This window comes from Barbatula barbatula (genome assembly GCF_947034865.1).
Source record: "Barbatula barbatula genome assembly, chromosome: 11".
Taxonomy (NCBI): domain Eukaryota; kingdom Metazoa; phylum Chordata; class Actinopteri; order Cypriniformes; family Nemacheilidae; genus Barbatula; species Barbatula barbatula.
This window is the reverse complement of record NC_136774.1, coordinates 11,110,260-11,133,511: the sequence shown is the minus strand read 5'-3', so window position 1 is coordinate 11,133,511 and position 23,252 is coordinate 11,110,260. Positions and strand designations below refer to the sequence as shown.

Here is a 23,252-nt window from a genome sequence, read left to right as displayed (position 1 = left end):
GTAGCTGCCACTTGGTTTATTCAGGTGAGGTGGAGGAAAGCTCCCTTCTCAGACAATTCTAGGACCTTCTTAATGCATGTAACCGGTGTCAAAGAGCAAAGTTACGTAATAACGTTACCATAAAACTAAACTGTCAGCACTTTTTTACGTAGGACAAGACACATGACGCATCACTGAAAATACTTTTTTTTTCATTAGCCTATGTGTTGAGAATTGTGCATGATTTAACCTGAATGAATTGTGGCGCAAAGAGATAAAGAGCGTCTGTGAGAAATTAGTAGGTGTGTGTGCGGATTTGGATGTGACTGACTTTTTAAAGTCCTCTCAAATGTGGCGTGTCAATTTGAAAAAACTGTAAAACAAATAAGTCTGTGTGTGTGTGTGTGTGCGCGCGTGTCCGTGTTTGTGTGTGTGTGTGTGTGTGTGTGTGCATGCGTGTGTGAAAGTGAGAGAGAATATTAATTACGCATCTCCTTGAACTTTCCAGAATTGACTTGGGAACTTATATTACCGGTGTGATAAACTATTCCTCATGCAATTTATGATTAACTAATCTGATTAATGCTGATGAAACTGTTGTACAATATTCATCACCCTGTGTACAACCTTCACAGTTCATTTCTTGTAACGCTCATCCCTCTACATATCATTTTGAAACAATTTAAACAATGCTGATGCAACATTTGGCACTGTGGGCCTGTCTTGGTTCAGTGCTGGATGAGAGGAGCTAATAAATAATACTTGCACTGAATGCCCATCTCTCTCAGATAAATGGGATACAAATGCCTTCATTTATTTGGTTTTATGTACAATCATGTTCGGCTATTTAATGGGAGGAGAGACTTGGACACCCAGACTAATTGGAAATGAACATCATCGATTACCAGAAGAAGCTTGGACTGCACTTCATTTGATGCTGCGTTTCATAACTCCAAAATCAAACAGCATATGTTTACCGTGGCCACGTGTAAAATAGCTGATGTGAAATGCAAGCAGTGTTAAGCAGAACAAATTTCATGTCTGATTCATCTTTTTTGGCATGAAGCTTTACAGCATCTTAAGAGAAAAGACTCAAGCAGGCATCGTGTATTGATCGACAGCAGCAAAGGTCTTCGGTATGAAATAGTAGAGAGCTACCAGCATAATGTTACTAATATAAATAACATTGTCAACCTACACTGTAAAAACTAAATCTTACAGAATCTTACTGTTATTTTTTACAGATTTTTCAGTATAAAGTCCCCAAAATATAGTAATTTTACAAATTTTACTAGATTTTTCACATACGGTCAAAACCATCAAATTACAGAAAAATACTGCAAATTTACCAAGAACCCAAGGAATTTTACGGGAAAATATTGTACAAACAACACACACATGCGCACAAATTGTTGAGATTTATTTGTCCGGTAAACTAAAGCCTTCGTATAAACTGCTACGGTTTCCATTACCGTTATACAATTTCATCTGTTTGTCATTAAAACAATGACAGAAATACTTGTTTTTTATTCCCATTTGCTAAATATCCCAACACAAGTGGAGACTAACAGTGACGATTTTAAACCAAGACCATTCCCATGATATCCATGATACAATCATATCTGTAGCCTAATGGTTTCCATTTCTTGCAACAGAGACTGTTGACATTTTTTTATTCAGGCTTCTTTTTTGCTTCTTTTGCTTATTTTTTCTTGACTTGTTTCACAATTTTGCAAATATTGTGCTAGTTTGTCACAACATAATGATTAAATGCATTTAACCAAATCCATTTATTGTTTTGACACCATATCTTTTTGGCATGTGGGGCACATACACGAAACAACGGCGGCCAATGGCAGGACAGTATTTTCCATCGCCATCTGAATACCAACCAGAGCGTCAGACGGACGCGTCCTGCTGACAACAAACAAACACGGACGTGACAGTTGCGATCGAAAAGAAAACTGACGTTTTGGGAGCACGCTTAAAGTGATTTTATATCGTTAGACGCAATAATAAAAACAACCTATCGAAAGCGCGCACGTCCAGGCAGAACAGGTAGTACGCGGTACCCAAGTTCAGAGCGTCGTGGAGACTGCTGGGCGTCATCGTTCCCGCTGTCATGAGTACGTCGTAAGAGTATCGCATTTAAGCCCAACGTCGATATTTGATCCCAGTTGAAACAATGGGTTCCAGACTCAGCCGTCAAAACAGTCTCGACAACGAGAATTTATCACGCCGGCGACGGAAGCATCTCGACAGCACGGGAGAGAGCGAGCGGAGCGGCAGCGCGGACTTCTTGTTTACATCGCTGATGCTCAAGTCGGATAAGCTGCCGGGGATGCTGAGAAGGGCAAACCGCAGTCCCTATGTCAGACGAGTCGCCTGGATCCAAGAGCTCCAGAAGCTCTTGCGGGAGAGGAAAATAGAAGAGGCGGCGGATGTACTGAGACTGTTGCGAAAGGTGAGGAAAACGTCTTGCTGTGCGTAATAAACGTGCATAACATGCTATCTTTACAGACACCATGCTGAAGTAACCAAAACAAAAACATCTGTGCCAAAAAATGAGTTTGGCATGAGTCACATTGGCCTTTGCATTCACATATTTGGAGGAACTCAGACACGCATCAGCTTGCTCCTGCACCTGCAGGAAAACATTTCGAATTACCGCCTGGTTTGCTATTTGTTGTTGACACTCTACACTTATTCTTAATACTAACCTCTTGTGAATGTTCCCTCATGGGACATTTGTTCTGTCAGCGTGACCCATATAAGATAAGCACAACTATGAGTAAGAATACGAAGCAGCAGAGACATCTGACCTGACCACTAATGACACAGAATATACAGTGGATCAGAAGGTCACTCACAATAGAGAAACAGAGATAGAGATTTGATGTATGTTGTGAGAACCAGAAATGACCCCTTTAAGAAAAAAATAAATACATCGGAAAAAATATGTGGGGTAATGTATAGCAGTAGGGAATCAGTTTAATAGAAGAATTGTATTGTCTTGCAAGTAATTTATGACGCACAAGATCGTCCAACTGGATGTTTTCAAGCAAACTTTCTCCAAACATTTCTTGCATGGGTAGGACTAACAGATATATGCATGAATAATTAGCCAATGCTTTGGGGTTCAGCAAGCCAGGATGGTAAAAAGGGATATGTACACATTTATTTACAGGAAAATAAATATAAGGCTTTATTTATTTGTATTTATTTATTTTTGGTGCATGGAGCGATGAAGAAGGCTTACATTTATCTCTTGCTGCGTTTACAGTGTTGATATGAGGGTAGAACGTGTCACAGCTGCTTGTTTTAAAGTTAAACATTTCACATGTGAGCTGTTTGAAAACGATACGCAGTCTAATCTTAATGTAGTCTCCTCGTGGAAATATCACAGAAGGAAAGGTGCTGTTGTGGTGAGCATGGCTGTGATTCGGCTACAGCCATCGCATTTGCACTATTATTCAGTACAGCAAGACTGTGACGCAACAGTTCTATAACCCGAGAACTTTAAGCAGCCTACAGTGCTTTCCAGACCAAATTATGCCAGTTATTTGTGGTATCTTTTAAGCATTTGTATATTTTATAATAGTGTTGTTGTCAAATTTTATAAAATATATAATCATGGTTATCTTGAATGCCTTTAAACAAGTTCTGAGGGAGGATTTATAGATTATTGCCCAAACTCAACAATCCAAACCAATAGCTCTCTCAATGCGCTTGCCCCCTCTCTTCCCAAAAAGCTCAAGCGTCATGCTGTTGCATTCCTCATCTAAATTAGCTACTGTTGATTTCATAAAAAAGCATCTGCCAAGAATATAAATGATGGCTGTCATGTCACTTTTGAACTGAACTTTCTGTAAAACATCCCTTTTTAAACATTTTATTTTTAATATGCAGTAACGTTTGGGTGACATTTGTTTATTTGAAGGCATGCAGTTTTAAAAGAATGTAAAGGGCTTCAGAGGTACAGAGTTGTCTCTGTATTTGTAGGTCATTCTGCAATGTAACATTTGTCTTAAATGTGTAAATAAGAGAGAATTTATCAAATTTACTGGAGTTGATGTTCTATTGTCATGGTTCTGCCTCCGTTTGTCTTTATTTTCTAGTTTGTGTGGAGAGAAACATATTATTGTCGGTCATGGCCCTGCATATCGTTCCTAGTTTAGCTTTCCATCTGTGTGTCATTACCCACACCTGCCCAATGTTACCTTACCTTGTTGGTTCCCCATAATGCCCTGATGTCATATTGTCCTGTGCTCGTTGGTTGTGCAAAGTACCTTGCTTGTGTAACCTGCCTTAACCTGCCTTAACCTGCCTTAACCTGCCTTAACCTGCCTTAACCTGCCTTAACCTGCCTTAACCTGCCTTAACCTGCCTTAACCTGCCTAAACCTGCCTTAACCTGCCTTAACCTGCCTTAACCTGCCTTAACCTGCCTACCCTATTGTGTTTCTCCCCCCCTGCAATTCCTGACATCTATGCTTTTTTTTGCATTTGGATTTTTTCTTTGGATTTTATATCAGTATCTTTTTTTTACCTGCCTCACCCCAAGTTGCCTCACCCCAAGTTTCCAACTTCGAATTGACACTTTGTGATGGACATAATCAAATATTTTTACATATGATATTTTATATGCAGTGAATCTTCGATTATCAATATGAATATATGTAGAAATAAATAAATTAACTTTCTAAGCAAGCTCTTGTTATTGACACAAATTGTTGAGGTCAACACTCTTTTGTGCAATTTCCCCCACGGTTTATCTTCTGGTATCCCTTTGTTTTGTCCTGTTCTGTTTTTAGAGTCCTCTTTCAGTGTCTATCCCTCCCAGGACATGCTGTTAATTACTTTGAGAATTTGACGTCCCAGAGCAGCGAGCATTTTAATCAACACACAGACAGACAGTCTTGGATACCTATGCTGTGACAAGCATGTCACTCGAGACCCACGGCCGGGTCCTTTGTGAGCATGCTAAGTCTTTATTAACGCTGCCTCGCATTATCAAGAAACAGCGAATTGAAAATGGGGCTCATGTTTCAGAGCCGCTATCAGCGTCTAGTACAATTAAGGGGACTTTGTAGGGACCGATACGGCTTACGGAGATGTGTGTCGGTGACAGGACTGGTATTGAGCTCACTGTGATGAAAACGGCTTTTGGCGTACAAGATCTAGAGATACCAGCTAGAGGGACTGAGTCTGAAAACAGATTGACAGCCACAGATCTTGCGCGATGTAACCTGACTGAGATGATAGTCACCATTTACTGAAATCTTTTTTTATTATTGTATCAGAGACATCTCAATACGTTATCAATAATATTAGTCTATCACTATATAAGTGGTTTGGTTGTTGTTGTGTGTTTAAACTAAACTAATAAAACATTTGTTGGAGGAGAAACATGTTGAGAATAGATGCACCCATTACAGAAGCTAAGGATCATTAGATACACATATACACACAAGACAAAAACAATCCATCTTTACCACCCTTAAAGAAGTATGTGTGTGCGTGCACTTAACAAGGTCTGCTTGTTAAGCGCTTTTTTCATATTCTGCTTTCTGGCTGTCTGGATCTCATAGAGCACTATTGACATTTACATTTCTTGGAAACAGTTGAACCCATGAAGGCCACACACCTCTTGAAAAGAGAAGTCTAAGCGATTCGATTGCCCCTTGGTGGATGGCCGCATATAAGTCATAAACCCCACCCGCTCCATGCAAGCTAACGGAAAAGCAAATAAAAAAATCCAGTTATGCTACAACTATATTTTTATCTAAAAAAAGGTTTCCATCATTTTAGTTACTGATGTATGTTAAAGTGTTTGTTTTTCTAATAAGTTTGGTTTTAGTAGGATATTATAAAAAGGGAGCAGGATTTCTTAGTTTACGACTGAGTCACCAGGGAATATGGACAGGACCTTGATGCCACGCAGATTCTGGCTCCAAATGACATCATCGGCGCAATATCCGCGGCCATATCTCTAGGGAAGACCAAAAGGGCCAAAACGTATGAAACGTTGTACATGTTTTGGCCCTTTTGCCGTTGCTATCATGTCTGTGGTTTAATTTAGCTCAGATAATCCCGCCCCTAAATGACATGCTTTACAGATCTATCTGATGGTTTCTTCATGTGGGTGCTTTTCCAAAGTAACTTCCACCAGCACTACCCAGCAAAATAAATACTTTAAGGGAATCTTTTCGACAGGGCCGTCTGAGGTCCACACACAGTTACAGTTACGGAGCGACCCCTGTGCTCCCTTTTCAGTGGGAAGTGTATTTGATATGCAGCACATGATGGGACGAAAAGAGAGAGTGTTTAGTGCTGGTTGGATGGAGAGAGAGTCGGGGACAGAGAGGTGGGTAGGTGCGGGCGTCACCTTACTTGCAGCAAAACACATTTAAACATGCACACTCCAGCAGCGCTGAGTGCAAAGACCTGTTTCAATCCCAGTCTGCTAGTCTCCACAGATGAAAGCATCTGGATCTCTGCTTATTAATAACCCAATAGAGGCAGTTTCATAATCTCTCTTTTGCTGAAAGTCTGTGGCTTGAGATTTGAGATCTTGAATTTGTTTAGCCTTTTTAGAGTTATCCATAAATTTTGCAAACGCATAAAATACTATCTTTAAGATACACTTTAGGTAACATGGATGGACTGGGCATTAAGGGGCAATTTGACTTTTTCCTGGTGGGCATGATTCTTAAATCTTTTTTAAAACTCAAAGATTTTAACTGAGGTCATGTATTTCTCACAAGCAAAAAATGAACATGTACATCCCTAGGGTACAAATACAATTGGAAAACAAACATATAGGTTTTTACTCATCTCATTAAAAGATAAATTAATCTGTTTGATATAAGTGATATTTTGTACAAAGTAAATGTGTTGCATTGTATTAATATTAATACACTTTTAATATATAAATATTAAATATACTTTATTCATATTATTTGTAACTTACTGTGCAAGACTTTGATTATTCAGGATGTCAAGCTTTTCACCTTGAATAATAAATTCGAACTTAAACACATTGCACCTTTGTCCTGGATCCTCGAGTATCGCATTCAAATAAACTGAAATTCATATTTCATGCAATAAATAAGCATACAATTATTAGAACAGTACATGACTGAAGTCTTAGCATGAAGTTGATCATTTGTCATTTTTCTGTTTTCAGGATCTTGGTTTAGAGGGAACGTCCCTAAACGATATCCTCTACAAGAACTCAGCCTTCCTAAATCTCGTTGACCCCATATCTCACGAGCTGCTGCTCAGCCTGGCCAGAGACATGCAGTGCCCAAAAAAGGTGAGTCTCTCAATTTCATTTCATTTTGTAATTTCTATTGTGTTGATTGTTATATAAAATATATGAACAGAAATGTGTTTGCATAGTGATAAGTTGTACTGCTATATTATAACCTTCAAATAGAGCTCATAAACCATTTAGTATTCCACTCGCGTCTCAGTAAATGTGACATGAATGATAACAAAGCTTTCTAATTTGTCTTTAACTGTCAAAAGCCCATGTGAAGCAAATGTGCATGATTCTTTGTGTCTGCTTAATCAACTTATAAAGACTTGATTCATTACATCTTTGTACGGGGATTAACTTTCCGGTTCAAGGTTTGACAAACTGAAAAGGAGTAGATCAAACATATTCCACACTTTCAATGCTATCACCTGTTTTAACCTATGTCACGATAAGCACGAATCAAGCAGAGAAAGCAATTTAAGGAGCGAAAGCAAACTAGTGTTGTGATAACCGGGCTACTTGAATGAGCTAGTTAGTGTAATCCAACTCAATTTGATACAAAAACATTATTGAAATTTGCATGTTTTTTCTACTGAGTGTAAGACATACCAGCTGCAGGGCACGACAGACATCAATGCTTCTTCTGATCCAAACTTAAGTCTACTTGCTTATCAAATTCTTGTCCTTTAAAAATTGAGTATAATATTATATGGATTTTGGTTCCTCTCTTAAGATTATTATAGTAGCAGAACCCCCGAGGCCACTGCAGGGTACGAGAGCGGATGTATTAAATTAGAGATCTTGCTGTGAGTCTATCAAAGTCAAAGGGAGATGGTTCGCAACTTGGCCTTAGATTTCTCATCTAAAGGCTTTACAAGCACAGTGTGAGATTCAATATCGAATTCAGAATAGACTATGCTCCCTACTGATCACCCTGTCTGGGTTTATTTTGTGTGTTTTTCTTCACGTTAAGGAAAAGTGACTCCCACTTGTTTTGTCAGAGAATTGAGACTATGGCATTGGTTTAACTCACAGCTCAAGCAAACAAGTTTGATAACTCATGGTTTATTCCACCTCCTACGATCGGCTGTGCACCATTAGTGCGTTATGATCAGTTTTGCATTTCTAAATGTGAAGTCGCCACCTGGCCTGTCCCAGCGGGTGGTCCAGAGTTTTCCATCGAAGCAGGTTGCATGTTGTAAATGGAGGGAAACACAGCAGACGTATTTTGGTTTACGCAGGCCGGTTGGACTGTGACATTCGGATTCATGGGGCAATTTTAATTTTTACATTGTAAATACAGGTTTTTTATCTACACCATGTTAACATTTAAACTGTGTTTATGGATAAACCTGAACATTATGTAATGAAAAAAACGACTTGGCAAAGGTTAAATTGACACTGTTAAGAAATGATCAGTCAAAACATCGGACTTTATGTGAAATTAATCTTCAACCAAAATATTTTAAGTTTATCAAGCACTGATGTGACTGCTTTCTTGTATACTTTACTGAGAATGCGGATACAAAACTGCAAAATAGTATCATAGGAGACAAGCCTTCTAAAAGGGTCACAGATATGAATCATGCAGATTTTTGTGTTTTGTCTTGTCGTTCACTGCTCTGCGTGATGAATCAGTTTGATCTGGCTGACACACATTTAGAGCTTCAGCCTGTCGTCTCTGTCGTGCTTCTGAACATACAGTAGATGAGTCTTCAAGATTTCACTGCGCTAAAATGATGCAAACTTTATCTGGATTAAATAACAGATTAGAATTTTAAAGAAGATTATCTTTGAAATGTTATTTTTATCTGATGCTCAAATTATCATGATATCTGTGAATCTCATAAAAATGATTGCACAGAGAACATTTTATCTAGGTCTTATCTGGTGCATTATTTTGTTTACTGGAAAAATGAGAACTTTATGCCACAGGCTTCCGGCTGAATGTAATCACAGATGTCTTCGTCTGCTTTTATTGTGTTTTTTATACATGTTGTTCTAACAGGACTCAGATGTGCTGAAATCAACTGATAAAATCTGCAGACAGCTCATCTACCACCTGACCCCTCACTCTAAGTGGTTCAGGAAAAGAATGACCACGAGAAAAGCCCACGCCTGGTGAGAAATCTACCCATTTATCAGTGCCATACACATACTGTACCGTATATATATATTATTGGTTTTAGCAGCATTTACAAATGTTCTGTGGCCCAACCTAACTTTTGGGATACCTCCACAAAGAATCCATAACTGTTTAGAAGTTTTTATATAATTTAATACACTTAATGTACAAATATTACAATATTAATTCAATATAGCCTATAATAAATTGTTATATTATAACCAAACACAGAGCGGAAGTTAACTTCAGGTCACATGCGTGCGTCCAGTGAAACCGTATATATATTTTGAATGTCACATTGTCTTTGTTGATGTTAAATCTGTTGGATTGGGCAAAATGGACAAATATGTTCAGATGTGTACTGCATTGTTATTGCTTGAACAAAGCATAACACAGTTATTTGCAATTTTACAAAATATGCAAGACCGTTCTTCCGAGTTCTGTGTACATCAATTCCATGTGACCTTGTCCTTGTTTATACACAGGCATTTAATGCAAACAAGTTATATAAACACAATGTATTGATTAATCTTTCACATCTTAATTTGTTCTTCTTTTTAAGACCTTGTACATTTACAGTTTCATGATTTATTGAAAATAAATAAATTTTATCGAAATCTGGTTTCAGATTTAAACATGCATGATATTAGATGACTGTAACAAATTAGAGCTGACCTGGACGAAAACACCACTGGCCCATTAATCTCCCTCCCTTCCCATGTCTGCTATTGATTCATAATGCAATTTTATGTGAAAAGTGCTGCTTAATAACCACCAATCACCTTAAGCTAATTTATTTTAAAAACCTCTCCCCTTAGTTCATTGTGTACTGAATTATAATTGGTGTGTGTGTGTGTGTGTGTGTGTGTGTGCGTGCCTAAATGCATGCGTGCGTGTGCATGTTTAAAATGAACATTAGCTATGCTGAGGAATTCTGTGCATGTAGGTGTTTTCTGCTTACATAGCTATTACAGGAGCCCTGTGTCCATTGCCTTCCCTCAATAAACTTTGTCCACATCCTGAATTAACCAAACTGCCCTGCGTTATTACCTTTGTGCTCTTAAGGAAGGATAAAGCGATTGGATGACACACACACACACAAACACATTGTGATTCTCATTTATTATGTAGGGTTGTGAACATAAGCGACTGTTACCATATTGATCATATTGAACGGAGATCATAGTTCTTTTTAAAATCTACTGTGGTGGTATTACTGTACAGTGATGGTATTAAAAGGTAATACTATGGTACTTTGATACATAGGCCAATTATTGGCATATTTAATATACTGTTTCATTTACAATACCTGTACATAATGTTTCTGCTTCATAGAATACCATAGTAAATCTTTATAAAATACCATAGTATTTTTGTGCTGTGTGTGTGTGTTTATCCAGCACGGCTATAATGGCAACTGTGTGTTGAGAGACTCTGATGAGAGTTCTGCAGTATGTGTGTATGTGTTTGTGTATTGCTGCTGTGGATGATGTGTTGTAGCGTCCCTAGAGCTTTGTTTTCAAATAAGTCATTCTGACAAACCCAGAGTCTGCAGGTCTCCTCCTGCTCTGCACTACAGACGGCAGACCCAGCATGAGAAATAGTACTTTTCAACTGAGCGAAAGAGTGGGAAATGGAGTGGTGCCCACACTGCCATATCCCCTAAACCAACACAGACATATATGAGAGAGAGAGAGAGAGAGAGAGAGAGAAAGAAAGAGAGAGTGAGAGTTTACATTTTTTTTTTGCAGTTTTTTTTAGGTTAGTTATTGTGTCAATGCATGCCTGTTCTGTTAGGTACCATATTACTGCAATCCCGCTCCATTTACATAGAAATGAGAAGTGAAATGAGATAGAATGCTGTACTGATTTAAATGGACAGATTTATATGTGTCCGGTCAGTTGTGATGGATCTGCATTTGTTCGCTCTTCTCTGGGATAGCATCACATTTATCAGGGTTTAGCTTGCTTGGATGGCGACTGGAGATGATGCAATTACACAATGAGAAAAGATGATTGATTTAACATCAGGATGTGTTTCATGTTGGGGAAGAGAGGGAGCAGAGGATAGGCTGACAAAAGCCAAAGAGAGGGAGAGGAAGAGAGATACAGCCAGAGATTTAAGATGCAGGATCTGGAGCTTGCTTTTATGTTTGTTTGTGCAAACACACATGCACACACACAATTTGTCATTCAACATAACATTATGCTTTTTTCATGTCCTTATGTTTTTTGATAAAGACTACTGTTGAATGTTATATTTCACTTCATTTTTCACGTCATGGCCGAATGTCCACCTCGGGGTGTGCATTAACTTTCGAATAATTGAACAGCCCATCTTCAATTATTCCGCTTGTACCACGGTTACCACACAACAGGACATTGTTCAACGTTTGTCATGTTATGGTCTTTGAAATGTTAGAACTACTTTTTTGCCCATCTCATTTCAAGCGTCTGTTAGAGCGAATAGACTCGGAGGCTTGAGCCACTGCAACCTGGTGTGTGTGTGAGTGAGTGACAGAGAGAGACAGAGAGAGAGAGAAAGCAAGAGAGTGTTTGCAGTAATGTGACAGAAAGCAAGTGATAATAATATTATTTATTCCTCGTATCGTTTGTATCACCAGCAGTTAAAAAAATCAAGCAAAAATTTGAAAGAGTAGGTCTATCAAAATATATTTGTTATCAAAAAATATATTTGTTATCAAAAATATATTTGTTATCAAAAAATATATTTGTTATCAAAAATATATTTGTTATCAAAAAATATATTTGTTATCAAAATATATTTGTTATATTTGTTATGAACCTGTAAGTTATCAGTGTTTATAAATTCATTTTGATTTTCTATTTAGTTATAACTTATTATATTTATTCGATTTCAGTATATGTATTTCTATATTGTTTTTGAAATGCTTTGTTTATTGAAACGAAACTGTGCATGCGTTTCCATTAACAGTAAAGTTTGACATTATAAGCGTCAGATCACCTCTTTAGGCTACACTATAACCTTTCTGTTATTTAAACTTGACAAAGTGATATGGAACTCTAATGGTGGATTCACACGGTACGCGGCAGTCGCGTCTGTCCAGTTTGTTTTCAAAGGGAAACATGTGGTAAGTGACAAAATGCGGGCCGCTTCATTGGTGGAGCGGAGGAGGTGCGCAAGCTGTGCTGATGCATCCAAAATCCCGCAACTTTCACAGGCACGGCTTTTTGCGGCATGCGCAGCTGTAGATAACAGATATTTCATCTTATATTATTTTTATATTATATATTATTTTATACAGCATATCAAGCATTATGGTTTGCAGAAAATAAAGTATACAGCCTCCTTAAAGGTCCAGTGTATGAAATTTAGCAGCATCATGTGGTGAGGTTGCAAATTACAACCAATGGCTTTCTCGACCACTCCCTTTCGAAGCACTACTGTGCCTAATGCAAAACTAAGATGTCGTCATGTTGTTCAAGCTGAACAATTAAGCTTTCTATTGATATATGGGTTGTTATGATAGGACTATCTGGCGGAGATACAACCGTTCAAAACTCTGAATCTGAGTGTGCAGAAAAATCTAAATATTGAGAAAATTGCATTTCAAGTTGTTAATCAGAGACGCTGTAGCAAGCCATCTACTCACAAAAATAAAGTTTTTATATGTTTACAGTTGGCCATTTACAAAATATCATCATGGGACATGATCTTTACTTAATATCCTAATGTTCTTTGGCATAAATGAAAAATCTATAATATAATTTTTTTGGCTTTTACTAAAAATGTTCCCATGCTACTTAGGACTGGTTTTGTGACCCAGGGTCAAAAAAATAGTTAGTGTCGTTTGCAGGCCTTCATAGAAAGACAAACCAGCATCTGCTTCTGGAGGCGGGTGTGAGTCTGATTCTGTTCAAAAGTGTGAAAGCATCCACTCATGAAAACAGCCATTGCCATGCCAACCGCACTGGCAAGCCATTGTATCACTTTTTACTTCTTTGGCTCTTCTCTTAGTTCTCTCTCATTCATTGCGGTCGGGTTTTCAGATTCAACATTTATTGAATGATCTCTTAACTCTAGGATAGGACCTCTAAAAGGACCCCATTAATAAGAATTAACCATGTCCAAAAATCACAACCACTTGGGAAGTTATTCAATATCGAAATAAGATCTTATTACACATTGATATGAGAGAGCAATAATTCTTGTTCACAGATGACATATTTAATTTGTTAACTACATTATATCTTGGGATTTTGTATATATAAAAGTATATACTTGACTTTTTGATCTAACCATTTATCTTTTCTGGGTTCTAATGGGACTTTAGAAGCTTTATGTTGGTGGTTTAGGGATGTGGACACTAAAATCGCAAGTAAACTTCAGGAAATCGATAGATTTGACCACGCTCTGAAATGGACAGGAGAAAACATTTACACCATCGCTTCACAACCGTTCAAGAAAACAAAGTAACAAATGATTGTGCTTCTGTATTAGAAAACTTTAAATCAGCTTAATATATATTTTTTAGTTTTCTTTAATTTCTCTAATTTTTCTCTGTGCACAGTATTTTCTGTCTTCATCCCACATTAAATACATGGACGATAGGCTTTCTCTGTGTTTACATACATCCAAACATGCACAAACACAAAACACTTATATGATTGTGTTGCATCGTAACAATTTAAGACAGTAGGTACAAGTACAAGTTATTTCTGGGTATTGCCAGTTAAAATGAAAGTAGACATGTAAGGATCTCCTATCTATATCTAACCTTGTCTGCTGTTCACAGACAGCAACTAGTATTCAGACTTTCTCCTGAGGTACACTGGCCTGAGGTTCTGCTCTGAGATAAGATATTAAAGGATCACTGTCTTCCAGAAATGGCCCAGTGTCTTTACCTATAAAATCATATTGAGTATATAAGCTAAGAAAGTGGCAATAAACTTGTCAATGTCCTGAAACATCATAGTCAAAGCATGGCTATGTTTTAACTTGTGAGAGAAAGTCTTATGCTAAAATGTTGGTCCTGTTCACCAGTTAAGTTTGTTCATATGCACTTTCCAAAATGAAGGGAAGTTGCATATTTTGCATCAGTCACTTAAAGTCAGTTACTAAAGTACCCTGGGAGAAATCCATGAGAATGTCGGTTCATCACGGCAGGCAAATGGCATTGGGATATCAAGGTGCAATCCATACTGGAAAAAACGAGGTGTTTGTGCGATTACAACGGCATCTTTAAATATGGTACGCATTGTTTTCAGCACATTTAACACCTGGTTTGCAGTTGGGCTGAATGAGGTATTCATGCTGAAATATCACATGCAACGCTTCCACAACATAATAATGATTTTGCTGCTTTATCGCAGAACCAATAACAAATTTAATGCCGGTAGATTTTCATCACAATTTGCACTGGTTCAACATTCATTTGGAAAATCATGCAGTTATGATTAGCATTGATCATTTTAGATTCTTGGGATCTTAATGCTAGCTTCTTGCCGTGCTTGACTAGCATACAGTAGTGCAAAATTCCAGGAAAACATTCTGGGGAACAATCCAACCTCAGGGTGGGTATGTGAAAGTAGCACTTCACATGTATGCACCTAACCTTGAATTGAAATGGAAGTGCATGCTACTCTGAGGGATTCGTGCTCAAGGGCAGGGATGAAGAAGAAATCCACCAATCAAATCAAAAAGGGTGAGGATTGTATTACATGATCAGATTGCGAAGAGAATTGAGAAGAGTGCTTTTGGTAATAGTATACTGGACATAAATCTGGCTTGATGCAGTTTGTTTCCTGTGTGTCCGATAAGTCTAACACAAACTATTGCTTATCTCTTTGTTCATTTTTACACGTCACTGTATAAGAATTTGAGAAAAAGCAATAATTAATAAACGTTTGACCATGTTAGGAACCATGCGTGTACGCTGCATACGTCTGTTTCCAAATATTGTGCACAGAATCAAATTGTCATACAATAAATGACCAAAGGCTAATTTCATACTGTCAATTAATCAGTTTTGGGACTGGTAGACTGTGTAACAGCCCTAAGCCAGTATAGCAAAAGCTTTCGGTTCCCAATAGAACATCAAAAGGAAATATATTATACTTCCTTATACCTTTGAGAGTGTTTGATATTTAGATTTATGGGATGGGGTGTCAGAAGACCAGCGGAGTGAATAGAAAGACAGAAAGAGAAATGATATCCAAAGAAATAAAAAGAAATGAAAATGTTGTGGTATATTGAATCATTGATGACTCTTCAAAACACAAGATGGAATGAAGCTTGAATCAGGCATCGTAGCTACAGAAGTGACATGCATGGAAATACATGTAAAACATAATAAAATAGCATTTTGTATGCATATGCAAGGTCTATTGAAAAATGAATATTCTGTCGACAGACAAATTGATGTTAATATTTCACATTTGCATAGTAGATTATATAGCTTGTACAAGCGAAAACCATAAAAGACCTTTGCAAGGCTTGAACAAATAGTGGAATCTTTACATAAACTATAATTTGTATCATATCATTATATACAGTAGCCAAAAGTGGTGTCCGACCTTGGTCAATTCTTGCTCTTTATGCAAATGAATATGGATGCATTTTTAAAAAATTATGCATGTTGCATGTTTGAAGTATAAACTGAAGCTCAAAATCACCACATGTGCGCACACAGTTTGAGACAAGGCCCATGAGCATGACTATTAAATATTACCATGAGAGGATCAACAAATATTAACAACCAAAATTTTCGTCAATATACAGAAATATACACAATATGCTACCTGTTACTACTGATAGGAACACTTATGATATCAACCACGGGGAGGTTTGTAATAGCATATGCATTGCAGTGTGTGTATGTGTATGTGTGTGTGTTGGCAAAGCACATATGAATATTCCTTTCATCTTTCTTGTGTTGTTTGATTGATATTGCATTTCAAACAGCTCCTTTCCATTTCAAACTGTGCATTGTTACTGTGCTCCTGCATTATTTTGAATGCATCATGTAGATGATCTGTGCTTCTGGGTGATTATTAAGTAGATGTGTGTTTGTGCTTGTCAGTGTTTATATCTAATTGACCCTGTTAATGGAACTGGGTTAAAAAGAAGCACCGAGGGTAGTGCTTTTTTAATTGTTCAAATGTATTTTTTTGCAGTTTCTTTGTTTTGCTTTTGTGACCGTATGTAGATTTTATTAGGTGAATTTTATAATGTCTGTGCCATTAAGAGCAACACATTTTCAGAAATAATTCACAACACTCTCCCATTGGCTTGAAAAAACGGTTAGCTCCGTCCCCAAACTCACAGCATTCCCAATTATGGTGGGGATGCTCAAACAAACACTGCAATGTTTCGATGGTACTGTGTTTTTAAGGAAATCAAACTACAACTTAAAATTGTACATTTACAAAATCTCTATTTACACAGCGCAAAGAAAAGATTTAAAATATGAGAATAAAGACTATTACAAATGTCAGTTATAAACCAAAAATATAAAAACACATTTCTCTCTAGCGGCAGGGATTCAGCATTCAGTGGAGTTTGGCAGAACAACACTGAACTCTGACTGTGAGCTTTACTTCACAGAGGCAGCACGCAGATTAACTGGATTTTGAAAGGAAGCTATGGCTTTCATGAGATTTTATCAACTGCCTTCTGTCAGATTTTTTCAGATATGTACACAGAAAAGAATGCGTGTTAAAGGTATAGTTCACCCCAAAATGAAAACTCTCACCATTTACTCACCCTCGGATTGGGCCAAACCTGTATAAATGTCTTTGTTCTGCTAAACACAAAGGACGATATTTGGAAAAATGTTTGTAACCAAACAGATCTCAAGCCCCATTGACTTCCATAGTATTTATTTTCCCTACCATGGCAGTAAATGGCGGAAGAGATCTGTTTGGTTACTGACATTCTTACAAATATCGTCCTTTGTGTTAAGCAGAACAAAGAAATGTATTAATTTTTGGAACAACCCGAGGGTGAGTAAATGATGACAAGAGTTAAAATTTTTGGTTGAACTATCCCTTTAAAATGAACACTAAAGCCACACGATATTTGAGAAAAATAGCTTAATAATGCAACATGTGATAGTCTTGTTTAAATGTACTGAAAAACTTGATAAAACCAACATACATCTTCCACACGTCAAAACACTTGTATATTATATTCATTCATTACACACAGACTGATGTTTAATTTTTATGATTATAACTGACAACTAGGGAAAATACAAAATTCAGTATCTCAGATTATCAGAATATTGTGAAAAGGTTAAATATTGAAGACACCTGGTGCCAAACTCTTATCATATAATTAACTCAAAACATCTGCAAAGCCTTTAAATGGTCACTCAGTCTAGTTCTGTAGGCTACACAATCATGGGGAAGACTGCTGACTTGACATTTGTCCAAAAGACGACCATTGACACCTTGCACAAGGAGGGCAAGGCACAAAAGGTCATTGCAAGAGAGGCTGGCTGTTCACAGAGCTCTGTGTCCAAGCACATTAATAGAGAAGCGAAGGGAAGGAAAAGATGTGGTAGAAAAAAGTGTACAAGCAATACGGATAACCGCACCCTGGAAAGGATTGTGAAACAAAACCCCAAAAGTGCTTCAAGAACCACCTACGTTGCACAGATGTATGCAAGACATGGGTTTCAGCTGTCGCATTCCTTGTGTCAAGCCACTCTTGAACAACAGACAGCGTCAGAAGCGTAAGAAGCGTCTCGCCTGGGCTAAAGAAAAAAAGGACTGGGCTGCTGCTGAGTGGTCCAAAGTTATGTTCTCTGATGAAAGTAAATTTAGCATTTCCTTTGGAAATCAGGGTCCCAAAGTCTGGAGGAAAAGAGGAGAAGCACACAATCCACGTTGCTTGAGGTCCAGTGTAAAGTTTCCACAGCCATGTCATCTGCTGGTGTTGGTCCACTGTGTTTTCTGAGGTCCGAGGTCAACGCAGCTGTATACCTGGAAGTTTTAGAGCACTTCATGCTACCAACTTTATGGAGATGCAGATTTCATTTTCCAACAGGACTTTGCACCTGCACACAGTGCCAAAGAAAACCTATGGGGTATTGTGAAGAGGAAGATGCGATATGCCAGACAATGCAGAAGAGCTGAAGGCCACTATCAGAGCAACCTGGTCTCTCATAACACCTGAGCAGTGCCACAGACTGATCGACTCCATGATACGCCGCAATGCTTCAGTAATTCATGCAAATGGAGCCCCAACTCAGTATTGAGTGCTGTACATGCTCATAGTTTTTTAACTGTCTACTGCCCCCTATTGTACTGGATGCATGCAGTTTACCTGTTTACTAATAGCTTCCTTTTAGCAGCACAACTGTTTATGTTTGTTTTTTCCATGTTCTTGGATTCAGTCTTGAAGCTTTTTTGGCAAGCATTTGTTGGGTTGTGTTGTTACAAAGGCTGTCTGATTCATTGTGCTGTGACTGGATTTACATTGCCGTTTCATTTGTCTTTTTTTTTATCCAGCGGGAACAGTGTGTCTAGACACTTTATTTTCCCACTCGTTCTGTCTGAACTGATGACTCATGGTCCGTTGTTACACTGTGTTTCTATTAAGTATATTGCTGTCCTTGTTTTACAGATTGCTTGCCTTGTTGTGTTTGGATGTACTTTTGGGTGTAATTATAACTTCGCCTCCTTGTATTCTTGTATCTATGGTTCTCTTGTTTCTTTTTTAAGACAATTCGAATCAATTTACCCTTTTTATTTGGTTTCTGTTGAATATTGACATGTTAATTAAGATTTCTATGAGATGCCGCAAAGTTGTGAATGTTTGAAACGAAGTCTTTCGATTTAATCTAAAAAAATTATTATATAACCTGTTTTAGTGATTATAACAAGAATTTTGTTATTTCTGGATAAATATTGGGCACTCAATAACATATTCTGCACTCAAACCCCACCACAGCTGTCTTATCCTCTGGGCTTCCATTCCCTCTGCCCCTGTAGTTTCAAATTCTGACAATATACTACATCCTCTATCCAAATCCATCCCCATTTTGTCAACTATACACCACTTTCACATTTACAGTTAACCTCAACAATATTCTATTATCACCTTTGATATTATTTGACTTCTCATGTACGTCCTTCTGTTTTCTCCTCTTTTTATTTTTAGTCTTAAAACAACACTTCAAAAGAAGCTCTGCAGTGACTCGGTGGACCTCTCCGGGATCCCCCTGTCCACTCGTGACCTTCGACATGTGGCGTATTACCTCCAGACCAGCGGGAGCGCTGTGATATCTGTAGATCTTAGTTTCACAGAGCTCCGGGATGAGGGCCTATGTCTACTTCTGCCCTTCCTGGGTACACTGCCCAAACTCACAACACTGGCTCTCAATGGGAACCGTTTGACTCTTGGCATCCTTAAAGATCTGACAGAATCCATCAAAGACTCCAAGAGGTTCACTTGTCTTGCTTGGATTGACCTGGGCAACAATGTGGACATTTTTACCATGCCACAGGTAAAACATAAATTTAAATCGTAAATTAAGCTAATGTAATAATGTAGTTGTTTCTTCTGTTTGTGCCTGAAACACGGCATTGCAAGGTCTACATTGGTCTGCATTGTCCTAACTTCTGTCAAAATCATTTAATAATTTTTTTTAATATCTTTTCTTCTCAACAGCCCCTTCTTGTAGCCCTAAGACGGCGTTGTAGTCTGAAGAGCAGCCTGCCTACCATCTATGAGTACACGGAAGGTCAACCCTACTGCTACCGCATGGAGAGCTCCATTGAAGAACCCAGCCACTATGAGGAAGAGGATGAAGAAGAGGATCTGGAGCCATGGAGTATTGGAGAACAGAAAAGTTCAGGTAGCTTTACCCTTCAGTATTGCGAGAGGTGAACTGATTACTTTTGATGTTACTCGATGATGGAACGAAGATCATAAAGAATGAGAAAGTAAAGGCAGGAGACTTCCTCCCTCCGCACCATTTCTCCCAGTCAACACCTTTCAACTTTTCGCTCCCTCACTGCAGCTCCATGCATTTCCTGTTGTGGTTATACAGTATGCGAACCAACAGCATCACATTTACAGAACCTGTATTCCCGACAGCACCAATGGGACCACCTGAACACAACGAATGGTGAAACACGCTGCTTTGAAACTCTCCGAAAGCTTAACTTACTGTGTTGGCGGGCGATGCTCCTTGACACAAGGTAGGGGTTCATTGGAAAGGTCCTTCTGTCATGAATAACCAGTGATGGACAGGTAATGAAACACTTCGGATGTCACTTGCTAGGCTGATGCATACCAATGGTGTATTTGAAGCTCAGATGACCCAGCGTTTAATGTAGTATAGGTTAGCGATTTTGTAAGGTCCGGTTGGGTTGTATTTGTCAGTGTTGCATTGCTGAGGCTGTCTTTGCTGGGATAGACTGGACCTATCGACATTCTGTGTGTGCGCCGCTAATCTCCCAACAAAAGCCACGAAACCAGCTCAACAGACTATCCAGCCGACCCACCGCCACGTGACAAGGGTAAAACTGCTATGTCGAGACTTTTGCAACCTCCCCCTTTCCAAAACGTTCACCCACACATCACTTGTCGTGTAGTTGTGAATGATGATCATACAAAGGGGTCACACTGTTGAATTGCCAGGGGCTGTTTTTGTTGTAGTAATGATGAACAAATCTTCTTTTTGATGTTGTCTTAGAAGACAACAGGTAGATTACAACAAGACATGTACGGAAATATAATGCTCATAACACGCTTGTCATTACTTTAGGTCATTATGTGCCTCTTAAAAATACCTCTTAATAACATTTTGCTTTGTCAACATTTATTTTATGAATGCAAGTTTTAGTGGACATTTATTTTTACCCAGTACATTTTCAAAGCAACTTTCATTGCATTAGAAGGTATGTATTTTTATGGGTACGTGCGTTTCCTAGTTTTGCGCTGCTAACGCAATGTTAATATTACATAACTTGTATATGTCTAATATCTCATAGCTCATGCTATACACAATAAGCCATGTCTAGTTCATTAAACTGAAGTATTTAAATGTTCTTAACAACAGTTCGTATCTACCTTAAACGTTACAAATTACTTAAAATCATTTTGAAACAGTGCTTTGTTGTTATTTAGTTTGACTTTAACATGTTGAAATGTCTCAGAATGATTTAATATTGTTTTATGGCCATTACCTGAGCACATTAATCAGTATTTTGACTGTGTGTGAGTCTCAAAAGCTCATTGTAGCAGTACCATCCTGTGCAATATTCATATTTTGTCAATCATTTTAAAGCCGAACAAAAAAGGTACCACACAGTCCATGCTTAAAGGTAAAGCTCATATGATTGAACAGTTACATGTCAACGTTATTTGTGATATAAATACATATAGTAATCTTTTAATGTGTCAACCGTATTTGTTTAATGTTATCTCAGTGTTGTCTCAATGTTGTTGTTGACTTTGATATAGGCTATATTATATGTAATGTGAAATCCCAAATATTGTCACAGGACCTCAACAAAACGTAACTGAATTATACAGTAAGTGAAATTCGTATTATGATCTTTCCAGAATATGAATTAATTTGGACTGTTCTTCACTTCACCCGAGTGTCCTATATGGTAAAAATAGAAATATTTGCTTAACTGTTTGTTGTTGTCGCCCTGTGCGTAGAACAAAATGATCAGCCATGTGATCTGCTTATGTTTAACCTGCGTGATAATTTTGTCTTTACTCATATTAACCAAACCATGACAGGCTTTCAATACTCACGAAGCGTCAAAACAGTATTCTCAGACACAGGTTCCTAAATGAAGGGCATCTTATTTGTCATGTCGTCTGTGTGTGGATTTGTAAGACTTTTCTCTGTATTTGTGCTTCAAACATGATGTATTCAACAGTACCTTATAAGACTGTTCAACCGAACTGTAATACATTTTTTATATTAAAATCCAGTGTGTTTATTCTGTCATGTAAACATCTGTTATACATGAAACATAATAGAAAATGGTGTGTGCGTGCGTGCATGCGTGCGTGCATGCGTGCGTGCATGCGTGTGTGATGATGTGTTTGAGACAGTTCTCAGCTGGTTATCAGTTTCCCTGTAATTTCAAACAAGGGAAGATTGTTTTGCTCTTTCACATCAGATTGTATTAACAGTGACCAAACTCACAACCTGTTGAGTTCTGGGAAATGATGCATGTCATGGTGTTGATGTGACAAGAATACAAGCGTTTCTGATGAAATATTTTGTGTATATAAATACAATCTGCCACCCCATGGCTAAACAAAACATGATAAAAATGAATAATAGTAAAAAGACAATACAGAGCCTAAAGTAGCCTATATAAGCATTTCTGAAATGAGCTTTTCTCAACTGTGATGCATTTCTTTTAATTATGTTTTTCACAAAATTAACATATGAGAATGACTATTTTCAATTTTTGCGGATTATCTGTAGTTTCTGTGAGCAATAAAGTGCACTTTTATTATCTAAGCCTAGACACTGCACAGTCACGATATCCATCAATAAATAAAGACACATTCTTGTTGTTTGTTTAGATTTTACACAAAGTGACAAGGAAATAGTTTACATATCATTTCCCTGCATTTTGTTGACTCTAAAGTTGGTATTGTTTTGTGCAGGGTGCACCTGACCGACACTTTTGTGATGTCAAAGTGATCTCTGGCCTTTTGATCAGAGCTCACTAAATGTCAGAACACAGCCAGCCAGCAGTTGCCCCACCAGGCTGAACTTTGAAGCTGTAAGATGTATGCCGCCACTTGTCTAGACACTTGGTACATTTGGTTCTGGATAAGTGTTTCTCAAATTTTTAAAAAGAGTTTGATGTATTGGCTGGGTCAGACTTAAGCCAATAAACAAGAGGACAGGGA

The 23,252-nt window shown here is 37.9% G+C and overlaps 1 protein-coding gene across 1 annotated transcript; it reads left to right on the top strand.

Moving 5' to 3' along the window:
* The first annotated feature begins 1,871 nt into the window (after positions 1–1,871).
* On the top strand, positions 1,872–22,332 carry lrrc75ba (leucine rich repeat containing 75Ba). The gene is made up of 6 exons (XM_079466674.1): positions 1,872–2,443; positions 7,168–7,296; positions 9,251–9,363; positions 19,518–19,863; positions 20,028–20,214; positions 20,457–22,332. Exons 1-6 carry the CDS (start codon positions 2,165–2,167, stop codon positions 20,489–20,491), a joined length of 1,089 nt encoding a protein of 362 aa, XP_079322800.1. The 5' UTR covers positions 1,872–2,164; the 3' UTR covers positions 20,492–22,332.
* Positions 22,333–23,252: the final 920 nt, after the last annotated feature.